Source organism: Rhamphochromis sp. 'chilingali' (assembly GCF_963969265.1).
Source record: "Rhamphochromis sp. 'chilingali' genome assembly, chromosome: 21".
Classification (NCBI taxonomy): domain Eukaryota; kingdom Metazoa; phylum Chordata; class Actinopteri; order Cichliformes; family Cichlidae; genus Rhamphochromis; species Rhamphochromis sp. 'chilingali'.
The window spans coordinates 7,734,371-7,751,601 of NC_137949.1; the positions used below are offsets into that span (position 1 = coordinate 7,734,371).

A 17,231-nucleotide genomic window follows, 5' to 3' on the forward strand; every position below is an offset into this window, starting at 1 on the left:
AGTTTTACTTTGCACTATGAAACGCACAAACTGAACTTTAAAAGCCTCAAATTTAGTTTAAACTTAGAGTTTTAATTCACTAATCTAATTATCTTTCAATTTCGCAATTAACACATTGCTGTAATGGACTTGATTTCTTCCTGTTAAAAGGGAGTTTTACCTTCTCACTGTTGCCAAGTGCTTGCTCATAGGGGGTTGTCTGATTGAGAAGTTAAGTGCAGGCCAAAGCATCCTTTTATATGATAACTGAGTTAAAGTGAAGCAACGTGGCTAACCTTCTGTGACGCAAGATACTCCATGCCTCGGGCAACCTGGTAGGCACAGGACACCAGGTCTTTGAACGTGAGCTGCTCATCGGGGATTTTGCACGTGTCGAAGGAGTAGTCCATGCCCGGTGGCCGCCGTGCACGCAGGTACTCCCTCAGGTTGCCTTTGGAGGCGTATTCCACCAGGACATACAGAGGACCTGCACGGGAAACAGAGAACAAATATGACTTTCATGGCAATGGTTAAGTCCTGCATTAATTCTGTTGTTACTGCACTCTGCGCTCACCATCCTGTGTGCAGGCTCCGAGTAGGTTGATGATGTTTTTGTGTTTCCCAATCATCTTCATCATCTCCATTTCTGACACCAGGTCTGATAAATCTTTATCTGTGGCGTCATCTGAGATAAGAAAATCAATGGAGCATTTGTACTGACGAAAATACGAACCGAAGCAATCAAACCAACGCAAATCCAGTACACAAGACAAACAGAACAACAGCGAGCATGGTAGCACTGTCACTGCCAAGGTCATGTATTCATTCCTGCAGGGTAGCCACAGTGATTACTTACCTTTCAACATTTTCACAGCAACAGTGAGCGACTTGTTGGGCTTCTCTTTGTCGATGCCAACAGCCTCAGCCATAACCACCTGACCGAAGCAGCCTTCTCCCAGAGGTTTACCCAGAGTTAGCCTGAAACAAGTGGCCAGATTTCAGACTTGGAGTTCAGTGTGTATACTCATAAGACTTTAAGTAATTTGATTACATGTAAATTTCACATGTAATTTTGTCACATAAGCACAATGTAAAGTGTGAAATATAATTTACTTGACTGAATAATTTTTTTTGAGCGCGTGCAGTGTGCTTTTTTCCTCACCGTGTCCGAGGGAACTCCCATTTGGGGTCGGACGGCAGCTCCAGCTCCGAGACGTTGGCGAGCATCGGGCCGTCGCTGGACGACAGACGGGCGATCCTGACCAGCGGCGTGTTTGAGTTCATGGAAGAGTTGGAATCCAAGGACACCTGCTTGGGTACAAAAGAATAAACTGTTATAGTCTCTGAAAAAGAGTTTGGTGACAGGCATTCAAATAAAGACAGAGGGAAAAGAGAAATCTAACCGTGATCTTTGACCAAATATTTTTTAACTAAATAATGAATAAGTAATTCCTTTTTCAGATCAGTTTGACTCTTTATTATTTATTCAAACAGTCCTAATATTTTTGATGTTTTTGAAAATGAACCAGCCCCTGAAACATAAAATATATTCAAAAGAAATCTTTTCTCGTGACACACTGAAAATCTTGACACTCTTTTGGGGGGTGAAAAAAAACAAAAACTGACAAAAATACATCCAGTGCAAAATCCAGTCAAATTCAAAACCGCTTTGAAGTTTAAAGAACAACATTCAGTGACTTGAGATAAAACCCTTTTTGGGAAACATCACACATCTCGGGACCAGACCAATGTCAGTGACTTTTACAAACAGCAGGCCTGTGGCTGCGCACGGGAGGAAGCGAGAGGTAACAAAGATGAATGAAGGTGGATGCAGAGGTGGGCGAGTGAGTGGCGAGGTGGGGTGGACATCTCCATCCATCAACAAGCTCCATTTCTGGATCTGCGGTCATTCCGCTGAGCCCTTGGGCTCGGCATCCTCCCGCCATTTATCTGACTGCTGGGGAAAAAAACGATGGCTCGGGTCTGCTTTTTGATAGATCTGTTTATGTCAGGGTCTGCCGGCTCAGACCCTTCAGGTGGGGTCCTGAAACAAACATGTCCACTTACCAGACTTCTTGACTGGAGGAAAATGAGAAAAAGGGCCCTGACCACAATTTCAGAGGCATGAAAAGTAATATCTGATAGAACATGCCAGGAGCTTTACAGGAGATTTACTCAGAGTTATGAAAAAAAAGGAGAGAACAGGGAGATTAGCTTTACAAAAACGAAGCAAAGATTATAGAAAAATGCAATAAGAACTTTCCCTGCACTACCTTATAAGACCATTTATATGAGCGCCGCACAAGTAGAAATGATTTAGAGGCTACAATTAAAAAATGTTTCGATAGTTGAGGTTTCTACTTGATATAACCTAACAATACTTCTTTATGTACCAAAAAAAACCCAACCTCAGACTGTATAACAGCCTTTACAGCTGAAACCTTATCGTGGTTTTAAAAGTCTGTTTGTTTTCCAAGAACTGCATTATGGCTTTCAAATAATATTTTCTTTTCTAAAAATGCATCGTTTCCATTTTGAGATGCACAACCCTTTAATTATGGAGTCGGAAAGCTGGATTTTGCACAAAACACACAGACACACATAGTGGCTATGTCCTGCACACAGTGGGAGCCAGCAGGGTGGGGCCGAAGAGATAATCGCAAACTCGTCTACATGTTAGACATTCAGACAATCTTGGCATTCAGAGAGAAATGGTAAGATGCACATCCCTACCTGGATTATAATTACTGTAAGAGACCAAAAGTAATGAGCTAAAGGCTCACAGGGATTAGTGCGACTGCTCTAAATAATCTGTTTCTGACTGTCTTGTTTTGTTCTTGGCTCTCTGTGATGTCATTCAAAGTGGCTATCCTTAATATGCTCAACCCAGACTCACAGCTCTGGCTCTGAGCACAGAAGCCTATTTGTCCCACCTCTTGTTCGACCTTCTCTTTAGAGAAAAGGTTGAAGGTAAAAAAGCTTTTTTCAGATGGAAGATAAACTACAGTACGTAGGATAAATCAGGATTTCTTGAACTGTGATTCATGCAAAGCTAGAGTCCAAAAATAATAACTTGGACTTATAAAAGAGCGTAATAGTTCCCTTTTAACCCCGTACTGCCAAGTGTATCATATCTGATATCTTATTTTTTGAAGCCTCATCAGTGTGTTTTCATTTCTCCTAATATGATTTTGCTTGTTTAAGGGAAACAAACCGTGAACAATAAATTGCACAAAATGCTATTTGTAGCAGAAATTATAAAAAAAAAAAAAAAGAATTATCTTGATTTAACCTAAAAACTGAAAGCCCCCTTCATATATCTGTTAAAAGTTAGCATTAGAGCTGCTCACAGTAAAGCACAGTAAAAATTGGTTTATATTAGCTATTTGGCAACATATAAGAATCAGCATTTATAACGGCATATAAATAACAATTAAAAAAGTAAAGAAGAGACAAAGAAAACACACTTTAACCATTATATCAGTGCTGACGTTGTATAGTTAGTCCACAAGAGGGCGCTCTGCAACTGATGACAACAGAGCGTAAAATGGTGACGACGACTCGCGATCCGATCCGCAACTGATCTTAGCAAATGATCCATGAATAAGTAACTGCATAACAAATGTTGAGGAAATGTTTTTTCGTGCGTCTTAATTAGAGATGGACCGATCTGATATTACGTATCGGTATCGGTCCGATACTGACCTAAATTACTGGATCGGATATCGGAGAAAAATAAAAAATGTAATCCGATCCATTAAATATCACGAAAGCACCTCACAAAACTTGCAACACGCAGTAACTCACCTCAGAACGTTAGCACGTCGGAGCAGTATGCATCACGTGATAGAGCGGCTGTGGCATGCGGGACCTGTCGGTGGTCTGAATAGCATTTGGAGCTTCGCTAGCAACCTGGCATTTCATCTCCGACAAAGTTATCCCCGAGAGAAGTAAAGCAAGTGTGTAAGTCCATCTCTGAATGTTTGTAAAGCATTCCCACGTTAAGCTTAACGAGCGACTGCCTCTCGCTCTCCGGCTGCTACTTCAATCGTGAAACTGCTAATGATTAGCTGATCGGCTTTTCTGTCGTGAGTCTCTCTTGTTTGTTTTTGGTCCACTTTGCGCCAGAAAGAGCAAACCAGCGGCTGAACAACAGCAGCACGTTTAAGCTTGATAAGCTGTTGTTACAATTTATTTAATATTACTTTCTACTCGAGGATCTTTTTCTACGTAGCTGACGGCTGGTAACTGTGCAGGGGCGGATCTAGCAAAGTTTAGCCAGGGGGGCCGATAGGGCATTAACTGGGAAAAGGGGGCACAAAGACATACTTTTCTTTCTTATTCTCATTTAAAATGTTGAGCTTTTAATAAATAATTATCTGACACCCAAAGTTTTAATTTGATGTAAAATGAATAGAAGTCAATTACTGTATATAGTGACTATTAAGTCTAATATATATACCCTAGTAAGCTATAGTACATTTTCCTTTGGGAAGGTACCATCTGTGCAGTCTGCAATTTTGTTGAAGAAAGATGTTGAATCTATTTAATATTTCTTGAAAAATAATTGATTTCTGTGCATTTTTTTTTCACACTGCATCAAATTAAGGTTGATTACGTTGATTAAGCATCATGAGGTGGAGCGTGAGGGGTGGTTCCCTATTTTTTATTTATTTATTTTTGTTGTTGCTGGGAGTTGGAACCCTATTAGTTAGGTTGCTTAATATTTACGCTAAGTACTCTTTAAAATACCAGAATAGGGAGGATGGTGTAGGTCTAAGTTTATTAGATTGATCAGTATTGCTGAACTATGAAATATTTTTTTTGTATACAGGTATAACAGAATAGCTTTAGTGTAGTTGTTGTTTTAAACTTGAGTATGAACTTGCAGACTTGCAAAATGCAGCAAGATATTTTAAAAAACAGTTTTGTTGATTAAAAAACACTATATCGGATTCATATCGGTATCGGCAGATATCCAAATTTATGATATCGGTATCGGTATCGGACATAAAAAAGTGGTATCGTGCCATCTCTAGTCTTAATTCTACCCCCAAAAAGATGACATCTGACAGCGTCCCCCGTACAGATAATGACGAATTTTAGCATCTCAGTATAAATCAATAAGGATGTGGTTTGATGACCATTAGAAGCAGTTTCTGTTATTTTTTCAAGGGTAGCTGCTTAAGCAGAGACCAGCTATGCTAACGTCTGATGTGCACCCAATAATTTTGTTCTATAAGCAGTCCTGAAATATGACAGAAACCACTAAGGTCAGAAAAAGAGCTTGAAGGGTTAAAATATCAACATCAGTCTAAAAAAAAATCCTGTATCTGTCGGTCTGTCTCTGAGTGTTTACTAACAAGTCAAGCTAGCGTACCCAGGTTTTACTCTTTATGCTAAGCTAACCCGCTACTAGCTCTAGCTTTGTGTTTACATAAAGAGATGATCAATCCTTTGTCTCAACTCTTGTTGGAAGAGTGCTCAACAATTTTTTTACAAAATAAATTATTCCTTCAGCCCTCGAGACTTGCTTTAATTTCAATAACAGCCTGTTCGATAATAAACTGAGCATGATTAGCCCGATCTTAGTAGATACTGTATCTAAGCTTGAAGTCACAAAGAGTTCTTCGGACTAAAAGCTGCGGCAATGCAGCTGCTCCACTCTGTGTTTCTTCGCAAACAGTTGATGAGAGAGAGTGTGTGATACACTCAGAGTGAAATCTAAAACCAACACTGACAGTCACAGGAGCGCATAAATATCCCTGAACCAAATCTGCTCCAAGATAAATGTGAACACATGTCACCAGTGTGCTGCCGTCCATCGTCAACACAGTGCCAATTAAACAACAGGACAGACAGACGCGTAGAAACCTTCTTTAACCAATTTATACTTTGTTCTATTATTTAAATGACAGATACCCCAAACTCTTCCTTTCTTAGTTTGACCTGGGTTATATACTAAAAGCTGCATTAAACAGACAAGCAGAGAGAAGAAGGGTTTTGGGAAAGTCTTGTGCAAATCTTGTATCTACTTTCTGTTACCTGTCTCTTGAGGGGGAACTTTGACAGTTTTTGCACGGGAGGCGTGGGCAGAGTCTTCTGCGTGGTCATCCTCATACGACAGAGGATTGCGATGACCACGGCGAGGATGAAGAGCACGCAGCCTGTCACGTAGATAAGGATGTCGGCGTAGTAGTCTTCCTTTTGTGGACTCACTGCTTTAGGAGGGAAAATGTGAAAAGTCAGTTGAAATTCACCAAATTCACACAGCATTTTGTTTTAATTCCCACTCAAAAATAGCTTGCTTTGTTCAGTAGCACACTTCAACCAAATGGATTTTTAGTGAGCATTTTCTGTGAAGAAATATCCATAAATCAAAAGAGAAACAGATCAGAAACTTGTTGTTCCTCACTGAAAGCTCGCATTCACACCGTGGGTTGGGGCAGCAACCCACGGTGTGATCATCGTGTAGTTTTATCCTGCTGCAGGTAATTGCACCTGTGATACGCTTTTCCTCAGGGAGGCAATTATTGTCTTGAAAAGCAAAAGCTGAAGTGTCGTTAAATTGCCTCATAGCCCAGAGACATCTGAGCAGACGATCTGCTCTGATTAAAAAGCACCTTTCAGTGAAGGATGGATTGCATGTTCGGTTGGTTAAATTAAAGGGATGGTGACAGAGCGTCGACGCACTTAAAATATGTGCTTACAAGTAGCAATCTATGATAATTAGGTTTGAAAATTGATGTTAAATATTGTGCTGCAGAGCAAAACAAGTTTCGTGGCGTTTCTAACATTTCAGGTAACACAGGTGGGAGAAAATGGACCCACAGAGTGAAGAGTATACCTGGAAGCACCGTCAGCCAAGCAGAGTGGTAAGAAAAGCCGATAGAGTTCCCTGCGAGACAAGTGTACTCGCCCGCATCCTCAAAAGACACATTGGTCAAGAAGAGAACCTCTAGCTCCTTATCTGTAGTGTTAATGCCAGCCGTCTGTGGAGGATGAGAGGGAAGAGAAAGAGACAGAGAGAGAAGATATATCGTAAGGCGAAAGCTTCTTAGAAGAAACACCAAATGCACCCTGGAGGAAAGGACAGTCCTGTTTACTGTTGTCAGCACCATCACCCACACCTGAAAAGACCCAAGCAGCACCTACACCACGCTGTGAGACAAGCTCGTTGGTTCAGCCTAACGCCACAGGCACTCTTTGATGTAATGAACTCCTATCAAGAATTTTCTAGACTGTAGCAGTGATTTACTTTCATATGTGGAATCGTAAGACACAGGCATCCATTTCCACATTTAGAACAGGCAGAAGTGTCATAACAGAGTTTCCTAACACAAAATATTTCTTACAGACTTCTGTAAGCTTCTTTGATAAGGAGAGTTTTCTGTTGCCTCCAAATGCACCCGTGAGTTTAAACTGAACCACGTACAGTTGACCTGATGACAAAGCTTGCCTTTGGTTCTGGACTTGCTTATGAAGGTCTTTGTGTGTTTGTGAGAGGAAAGTGATTTGCGCCTTTGGATCAGTGTTTTTCTAGGAATGCCTCAAGGATCAGTCCTAGATCCTTTATGTTTTTAAAAGAAAACAAATTCAAATGAGCACCGGGTTTTGTAAAGATGTTTTAAAAAGATATTTTTAGTTTAAGATTACTGCTGCAAGATGTCATTACCAAAATGGGATTTCACCTGAATTTTTTACAAGTAAAATTTAGAGAGCCAGATTTATTAAATGGTCCGCAATCCCCAAATAGAGCTCAGAGGCCTGGTTAGTTTTATGGGTGATTTAATAAAGCGCCATAAAGCACAAAAAACCCTTTTTCCCCCCAGCTTTTTAAATTGTGCAGATATTTAACGTTAGTAAATCAGTTTGCACGCTTGATTTAAACAGTCTTAGTCTTAAATAGTTTGTGCCTTGAGAAAGGAACTCACAGAAATACAACAGGGTCTGAGTTCCCACCTCTTACACGCCATCTTGTCACTGTGCACTTTTTGTAAATATCAAGAGTATCATCAACTACAACTTTTTTTTTAAGCACCAAAGCCCAGCCTAAAAAGTGCATCACTGCAGTTGCGATTTTTCTTTCTTCAAATATCATTTGGTGTGATGACCGCTAGGTTAGTTTGATTCAAAGGCAGTGCTGGATGTGGCTTAGTAAAGGCTGAGGTGGAGGACTTATTCCCCGTGCCTCAGTAATGAACACTGACATCCAGACGCCTGCTGCATGCTCTCATATAAAAGCACATTAATATAGCAGGAGGATGCTCTCCCAGAGAAATCAATACTGGCTTGTTTGTGTACGGGTACGCTTTGGTCAGTAAAGGTTTTATGTGGGCTTTAATCTGTGTGTGTGTGTGTGTGTGTGTGTGTGTGTGTGTGTGTGTGTGTGTGTGTGAGAGACTTTTGAAGTTTTTGCATTAATTAATGGCGCAATATTGTCTTTCTCTTATCGACCGGGAAGGAAGACAAAGTGGAGCTAAAATAGATGATGGCCATTAGCTAACTAAATGCGAGCATTAGAACTCAAACCTCACTGATGAATGTGTATAGGTGTCAGCAAGCCAGCGAGCCAGTCAAAACCCACAACCAAGAGGAACATTGCAGAGAGGAAGAGGCACAGCAGATCAAATGTGGTGACGACGGTTCTCGCCCAGAGTTCAGAATTTACCTGGTTTGTATATGTTAAGCCAGAAAGCGTTTTCTGACTTTCCTACAAAGTTTGAAGCACGACACCAGTACTTCCCGGCATCTTTCTCTGTCACGTTGGACAGTTTCAACTTACTGTGGGTCTCAATGTGTTTACTGACAACACTCTGTAAAGGGAAAATTGAAAGGCAGAGTGAGGCCTTCACAGCTCCTGCAAAAACACATAGTAACAACATGCAAACCTACATACTACACACACATCTAAAAGAAGCACTGCACATTGGTTTTTACATTTACAACATTTTTTTGTGTTATTAGCTTAGTTTCATTGTTTATTGTGAACAAAGGAGACCTCTTACGCTCATTCTTATCTCCACATAGCTATACGTGCTTCACAGCTCAAAAACGATCCAGCTTCTCTCCCTTTAAGGCAAACTTTCTTCTGATTGGCCGATCCGTGTGTTTTCATACATCACAGAGAGCCATCAGTGGAAAAAACTGCCTCAAACTGAACATTTAAAGAAGTCTTATCATCCTCATCATTTAGTCCACTATTGTAACAGTATATATGTGATAGAAAATAATGAAAAGCATGATGAATAAATCCTCTTTATAAGCTGCTGTTGTAAAAAAAAAACAGAGACAGCCAGGCTATGACTTTCCAGTTGTTTACAGATTTATGCTAAGCTATGCTAACATGACGTGAGAGTGATACAGTGAGGCATAGTGTCATTCTGTCAGTTTTGTTGATTAAAAGCAACATGTCAAACCTGTAAGATCATAAACACACAACAACAGGAACACACACGAACCATACATTGCAGACTCGCACCAATCCGCGCTGTCTGTTGCTAGTTTAAAGGCATTACAGTATGTCAGTCCTATAAGGGTGTAAACCTGTGAGTGTAAACACTCACGATCTGACTGGGTGCTTCGCTCGCAGAGAAACTGCTGCTAAATTATTAAACGGGCCCGGCGCATAAAGGAGAAAACATCATGTTTTATAGTTGCTTAATGAACATCCACGGCTTGGCTCCAGACGTGTCCTTCTCCCTCCCCCGTGCGGGGCGAGTCACTCATCGTTAACTCTTTTTCCAGGCATCAAAAGAACGATTCAGGCATTTCTCAAAAAAAAGAAAAGAAAAATTCTTTTTTTGACCCCCTCGTCTCACCCTAAGCTGTATTTAACTTCTACAGTATATGCCACACACGAGAGAGCATATCATGTCTGAGTGAACTGTGGTGGGCCTAGAGAGAGAGACTGAGAGTGACAGAGAGAGAGGGAGGCACACACAAATCTCAGTAAATACTGTTTCAATTATGCGGTAGTCGAAAATAGAGCGTGGAGCCGCAGTCTGGGCTGACAGGCTTGCTTTCCCCCCTCTTTCTCTCTCTTTTTGTTGGCCTCTCTCTTTCTCCTCCTCTTTCGCTCTGTCTTACTCTCACTCTCTCAGTCCTTTTGCTTTCTATTTTACTCCACCTTCTCAGACGTACATTTCTAAAGATTTGCTGGACACTTTATATGCTGATCTTGTGTTTGAAGTCGTGAAGTTACGAAGACAACATACTGCACCCACAACCATATCTCTTATCCACAAACGACCCACGTGTTTCAGCTCAAGCATAAATTAAATGACACTACATTGATGTAAAAGGCTTCGGCACAGTCAGTGTTTTAATAAGTCATAAAATAACTGTGAATCCAGCAGATTTAAAGTGACATTTCAACATTAAATGAGTGAGCACCTAGGACACCTCGCTAAACTACCAGGCTCATATAGCCTCATATTGAACGTGCGGATAGGAGAGCGTCTCATGTAACAAGTGAAGGTATTCATTTATTTATTTAAATGACTTGACATTAAAAGTCAATGAAACTTTAATGTCAAGATGGAGTAACCCAGACCTTCAAGCTCACGACTCATAGTGTGAAGATATTTAAAAATTTTAATAATAATTCTAATAATGTGTTAGAAGATTAGAAACTCAGGCCTTGAGCATCTCTTCAACTCAGGAAGGTTATCATCTAAAGGCTTCAGCTCCAAAATAATCTATTTGCAACCTGAGAGCACTCTTGTACCTGGACAGTTACTTTCATATGTGAAAAGCTAACACTGTGACATTTCTCCATGCGCTTTGTTCAGCTTCTATCTCTTGCTCTTCTTGTTTCACGTTTGCATCTTATTTCCTTCGTCCCCTCCTCCCGCCCGTCTCGCTGCTTTTCTGACACCCCAGCCACTCGTTCTCGCCCTCGCTCTTCATCTTTGCCCACCAATCTGTCACACATTCTCTCCCTCTCCCTGCTGACTTTGCCCTTCCTCGTGTTCCTCCACTAATTTTTTCCATGGCTTTTTTGGTTGCCTCTTCCCTTTTTCCTCTCTCCTCCTCCTCCTCCTCAAACCACGCGACGCAGCACATCTGACGGCAGTGGCGGTTAGCAGAGCCTGCCTCTCTCCCTGCGTTGCCGCCACCACAGCAGTTAACTTAGTCCAAACCAGATGTTTGTTTTATTCACCCTCTCCTCTTTCTCTCTCCAGAGGCAGAAAAAAGAAAAAAAGGAGGGGGGGCGGTCAAAATGAGACAGCTAAGCCCTCTCGGGTTTTGCGATGTGGATGGGAGTCTTCCTTTCTAGACCCCAGATCTAAAAACACGCCTCGAAGTGGGTTTAAGGTTGTTGCCCTCTCTTCGATTGATTGAGGACAATCCTATCTACACTTTCCTAATACTTCATGAGGAAGTATGCGATTAAAATATCTTTTTAAAAACTAAAAGATGCTTCATCAGGGCAAGGACAAAAACTGAAGACGGGCTACGCTGAATAGCTCAGAAAAGTTGTGATTAATCTACAGGGACATCTGAAAATGCAAGTCACGTATACATCATTTTCCAGCTCGATTTATAATTAAATAGTTCTTTCCCAAGCAAGTAAACACGTAGGGCCACCTTGACTGATCAGACTTATAACCTTTAGGGTGGATTTTTGATTCACTTTATTCATGTATTTTGTTTTTCTGACATTCTTTAGTTGAATTACGGTTTGACTCAATACGAAATAAAGCGCAATAAAAAAAAAGTCAAGTATCTCTTCTTCTCTATAATGCTGTAACCAAATATAGATTTTAGGAAATCTGACAAAGAAAACCTTTTCGTTGTTGTGATTGTCAGTCTGTCACTTACTGAATCAAACAATGCAAACATGACTGCCTTGGCAATCTCCTTTCCAGTGGTTAAATAAACAAATCTGGGATTTGCAATGAGACTGAAATACCAACAGCTGATATTTGGATAAACCATGACATTTATCTCAACAATAACAAATATTTCTCTGCAAATGCAGCTATTGCCTATTTCGTGCACTTCCTCCTAACATATTTTATTCAAATCGAATGTAACCAGTAAGCGGCACTCGACTGATTGGCTTGTGGAAATGCTGGTTAAGCATGATTAATTGCTGTTAGCCTATTAAAGAAACATGAATACATTTAGAGTGGTGGAAGAGACACAATGCGCAATCACTGGGTACAATCCTGCACTAAGTTAGTATAGGTGCTCACCCCCCAACCATTCCCCTTGCCCCTCCCTCAGCCTGCTTCTGCTGGAGGATTCTTCCTGTTAAAATGGAGTTTTTCCTTCCCACTGTCACCAAGTGTTTGCTAACGGGGGGATCATCTCATTGTTTAGGTTTTTTCTGTGTTATTGTAAGGCCTTTACCTTACGATATAAAGTGATCTGAGGTGACAACGGTTACGATTTGGACCTTAACAAGTAAAACTGATTTGAAATTGAATTGAATTAGAACGTCTGTGCTGACAGCCAGAGCTGTGTGTCTGAGACAATCTTAAAAATGATATCCTCTTACTGTTTCATCATGACATAAATGAGTAGAAAAAAAGAAAAAGGAACAAATAAGAAAAAGGAGAAAGAAAATAAAACACTGTAATTATAAGTGAACTGGCTCCATCATCACCAGTATGGAACCACACTGCTCAGGCCAGCATTAGAATAAACTGAAGCAGTGCAGGTGCCGTGGTTAAGTGGAGAAAATTATTTACAGGGCTATTATTAGGTTTATGAGAATCCATTTTTATATGGTGTGGTATGTCGCAAAATGCAGGTGTGTGTTTTTTCCCCATAATGAAGGTATGGTGTTTGAGGAATGAGCTCTTCGGGTTCAGGCTGCAGCGAAAACAGCCTGTGGGCCCCACAGACCCACCTACTGTAAAAGCTCATTAAACAGAACTATTAGGAGAGATTAATTATGAGTAGAATTATCGCAGACTGAGATCGACTCCAGGCAGTGAGACTCAGGCTCATTACAGATGTAAAACAAAGAGCTCTGAGCTACAGACCCACCTTCAGCACGTTGACGTAGGGAACACCGTCGGGGCCAAGGCGACTGCCGTTCACCTCAATGTGTTTGAGCCACTGGATGTGAGGCTGGGCGTCGCTGTAAACCTTACAATGAAACTCCACATTGCTGCCCACCACCACCGTCTGATTAGCTGGCAGACCAGCCTGGAGGATGGGCCTGTGAGGTGAACGCTCTGAGGAAAAAGAAATTATAGAGTCATTACCACAACTCATTTGTGGCAATAATATGCTGCAGGAAATTTAGACTTAAGGTACAGCTAAAAATAAGCTCTTTTATAATTGCTGTGTGTTAAGTTATGTGTTGTTAAAACAGCAGAAGAGAAAAGACATTCACCGAGCACGTCGAGCTGGTAGGTGTGGCTGATGGAGCCATATTTGTTTTGCACAACGCAGGTGTAGTTTCCCCGGTCTGACGGCACGGCGCTCTCCATCACCAGACTCCACTGCTGGTGTCTCAGCTTGGGGTTGGATGGGGTGGAGGGACGACGGAGATGAGAGAGGAGAGAATATTTAGTATATGTCATAAAAAATGACAAGGGTGCAGAAGTCTTTGGGAGAATTTGCTTTCATATTTTCAAGAGAGCAACACACAAATACCCATTTAGTATATTCCTACGTTTAATAAGACGGTCACCATAGAGAAATTGCTCCAATAAATATCAGCTATTGCTATAGAAGCGTCCTCTCTACTGTCAGAGCTATTCCCTCCTTTGATATCCTTTGGTATAAAACATCACAGAGCGCACCGCTCGGTAAACAGGAGAGGCCTTTGTGCAGTGCATGTTTACTGAGGTGCAAACCCTTTTGAACAAACATTTCAAACGACAACACAACTGTAACCTCTTTTTATTAATTGCATCCCGCTTGATGCAGAACAGATGTGATTAGCAGAACGCAATATTTTGACGTGGTGTAAACGTCTTAATGGGAAATTATTCCGCGTGCCCGCAGCGGCCAGGGAAGCTGCAGAGAGTGGTGCCATCAGGTATCGCTTTGAATAAATCACAAGGAACGGCCTTTTCAAGAAAAAGAACGCAGCACACGCCATATGTTTGAGAAACCAGTTAAACTAACTGGAATCATGACTTGATGAAATATGACATTTTCAAATAGCAGAGAAGTATTTTCTTCTCTCCGCCTGCAGTGAGGGCAGAAGGATTTTTTTTCTTCTTTTGCACCTCTGAAAGTGGTTCCACTGTGCCACTCAGGAGCAAGCCATCCCCGGAGACCCGAGTGTTGAATTGTGTGTAGTAATTCAAACCAGGTGTGGCTGGATGGCAGCAGCAGACAGATACTAACTTGACAGATTCAGAAGTCTATCGGATGGGAGAGCGAACGTACGAGTGGTCCGGCACCGCGAGGCGCGAAGACAGAACCCGCCACGCATCGATAAGCAGAGTCTCCACGGGCCGAGAGGAATGACCTCCACGGTTTAAGTGGAAACGTGTGGCGCTTAGCGCTGCGAGACAGGAGCAGAGTGAACTCCTCCGCGAGAGGTCAGAATTACTAACGACGGGAGTGAGTGATGTCAACAAGGAGGCTTTTCAGGGTGGAACACTTAACATCACCCGCAAAGGAAAATGTGCCGACCCAGAGAAGGTTTAATGTTTTTGTAAACATTTAACCCCACACATTTTGGTGGCCAGCTAGCCATTCACAGAAGGTATATATATATATATATATATATATATATATATATATATATATATATATATATATATATATATGTATATGTATATGTATATGTGTATATATATATGTATATATATATATATATGTATATATATATATATATATTTGTATGCCGAGGATCAAATTCTCCTCCCTACTTCTTCTTCTCCTCTGTCTGTCTTACAGTATACACTTCTTGACTCCCACTCTTGGAGGCGTATACGGAAAATAATGTAACAGTGTAAATATTATGCCTGTGTGTGCTTTTTGCAGTTGCGTGGTAACATAGGCTCGCTCGACGCTGGCAAATGGTTCTTCAGAAGGGCTGGCTCCACCCCGTCTACCCCTCTCAGAGACAGGAGTCAAACCGAAGTCAATGGCTGCTCTCATGAGCAGCTGAGTGACGCCTTGTGCTGTGGTGGCTGGGATTGAGCTGAGCTGAGAGGGGAGTGAAGGGATAAAAACCCCCCAGAAAACAGGCGACACATGCAGGGGGAACCGAAAAGGTGGTAAAATATGAGAACAAGTTCAAGCTCAGTAGTGGGCAAGACCACCAGGAGATACAGAAAGAGAGCGATCCAAAGCATGACTTCTTTGCTTTGTAACTCTTTGCAAACTTTCAGTTCAGATGGAGCTTTTGCGCAACTACATTTATACGACAGCTGCTGTTACATTGCAGATTCTGATTTCACACCTAGCCCGAGACATCTGTGTCTGATACACGCACTCGGTTTTAAAGTGTTAACTGCCACTAATATCGTGGCTACTGAAACCGAACTTCTTGTCTGCGGTAATAATTAACTTTGAGTGCCATTCTACTTTAATTCCTCCTGGCACTTTTCATTATTTTCTAAACACACATCACTGGCTTTTATTACCATGTTACACTGGCTAACCCCTGTTGAACTCGTAGCATTAGTCCCCAAATGTGATAATCCTATCCATTCCAATCATGCCAGATTCCAACCAGAATTAAATTATTAAGCAGCTTACATTAGAGTCATACAAGGCTTTAAAGGTTTTAAGGCTTTGGCTGTGGATGTACGGAGCGCACAGAGCATGCCATGGGAATGGACAGGCAGTTTTACACTGCAAAAAGTGCACTTTGAAAGAGACATTACCAGCTTTTCAGGAGTCTGAGAAGGACAGAGAAACAACTTGAAATTTGTATTCTGTGTTAATTTTTTCTCTGAAATATTTTGGGACAAAGTAAACTGCCTTTCAAGGCATTTCCTTTTGCTTCACCGGGATTGCCATCGAAAACACTTCAGTTCCCTCATCCAATGGGCAGATTCTCTCACGTCTTTTCATCAAATTCTGGACTCTGAGCGAGCTTGAGAGACTGGCAAAGATGCTGACATTTTTTGCAGTGTATTAGTTGTCTGAGAAAACACAGGAAGCTCTTTTCCCTTTATAGTCCAAACTCTCCGTCTTCACCTCACAAAATAGCTTCTGTCAGAACCAGCGGGGCCAGTTACCAGAATTTATGAGTGTGTCAGAGCGGACCAGTGGCCCGGATCTGCGCTACCGTCTAATTTGACCCATAGAGAAGGTAGAAACAGAGAGATGCAGCCCTAAGGGGGTTGCTATTAAAGCTGGTAAAGTTTAGCTTTGCAAGACAGCAGAAGGCTGTAAAAATGGAAGTATATGAGTAAAAAAAACAACAAAAAATTGGATCATCTATCTTTTGATATCTGCGATGTGTTTGATTAAAATGACCGAGAGGGGAAAAAGACGTGCGGCTGGTCTAAAATTAAAAAAAGGAGTCCAAAAATAATCTTGCAATGTGTAGAAATTCCTGCGTGGCCTACTGAGACTCACAATCCAGGCTGTGTTAAAATCCGGAGTGGAAAAAACAAGGATTTAAAGTGCTTAAAGTCTTAAAAAGCAACAGTGTGGAGCCAGTTTAAGAGCCCCGTCTTGGAAAGCTGTCAAAACAGGGAATGAAAAATCAGTTAAGTGCTGAGCGACCTGGAAGGAATGAAACACAATAATTACATTGTCAGCTTTAGCCTCGCTTGTGCTGCCGAAGTTTAGCATGAGCACAACAAAATCCCATCCGCCATATGTGGCATCATACAACGGCGATGACTTTGTCTGTCGAAGGCTCGGGCTGGCTCAATGGGTTGACAACACGCCCATCTCTTGCCACGTCCATCTGATGGCTCAATAGACGGCTGAACTTTAACCTTTAGGGCTTGGCCTTCACAATAAGGAGCGCCGCAGTTGTCTGGAAAGGCGAATAATGCTCCGGCACATCGCACTGCTGGAATTTTATTTTCCATTTTATAAATGAGCCACACATCCTATTTAGTTTCCTTTAGTTTTCAGCTAATGCACCGCTTAGCTCTCTCGGTTGCATTTCAACAGAATTGTAAAGTGCTTGCAAGATTTTAAGCGAATATCTGAAACAGCCTCCAGCTTGCATGGGGAAAAAGGTGTCAGTGTACAAATATACAGGCCTGTAGGGTTAGACTATCAAATACTGACACTGGAGCTGCTAACACACGGATCATTCTGCTGATCCTCTTCTGTAAATTAAACAATCCCTTTGTTGTAGT

At 41.5% G+C, this 17,231-nt stretch overlaps 1 protein-coding gene across 4 annotated transcripts in view; it reads right to left on the reverse strand.

Annotated features, from left to right (window-relative positions):
• fgfr3 (fibroblast growth factor receptor 3) overlaps positions 1 to 17,231 on the reverse strand; it is a 66,846-nt gene that overhangs the window by 9,386 nt on the left and 40,229 nt on the right. For 2 of the 4 annotated variants that reach the window (XM_080870664.1, XM_080870667.1), the window contains exons 6-13: positions 13,334 to 13,457; positions 12,982 to 13,172; positions 6,827 to 6,971; positions 6,025 to 6,200; positions 1,142 to 1,290; positions 836 to 957; positions 554 to 664; positions 276 to 466 (exon numbers count right to left, since the gene is read on the reverse strand). In XM_080870664.1, coding sequence (XP_080726790.1) covers positions 276 to 466; positions 554 to 664; positions 836 to 957; positions 1,142 to 1,290; positions 6,025 to 6,200; positions 6,827 to 6,971; positions 12,982 to 13,172; positions 13,334 to 13,457 — 1,209 coding nt within the window. The remainder of the gene's footprint in view (positions 1 to 275; positions 467 to 553; positions 665 to 835; positions 958 to 1,141; positions 1,291 to 6,024; positions 6,201 to 6,826; positions 6,972 to 12,981; positions 13,173 to 13,333; positions 13,458 to 17,231) is intronic. The other 2 variants (XM_080870666.1, XM_080870665.1) reach the window with 2 other exon arrangements.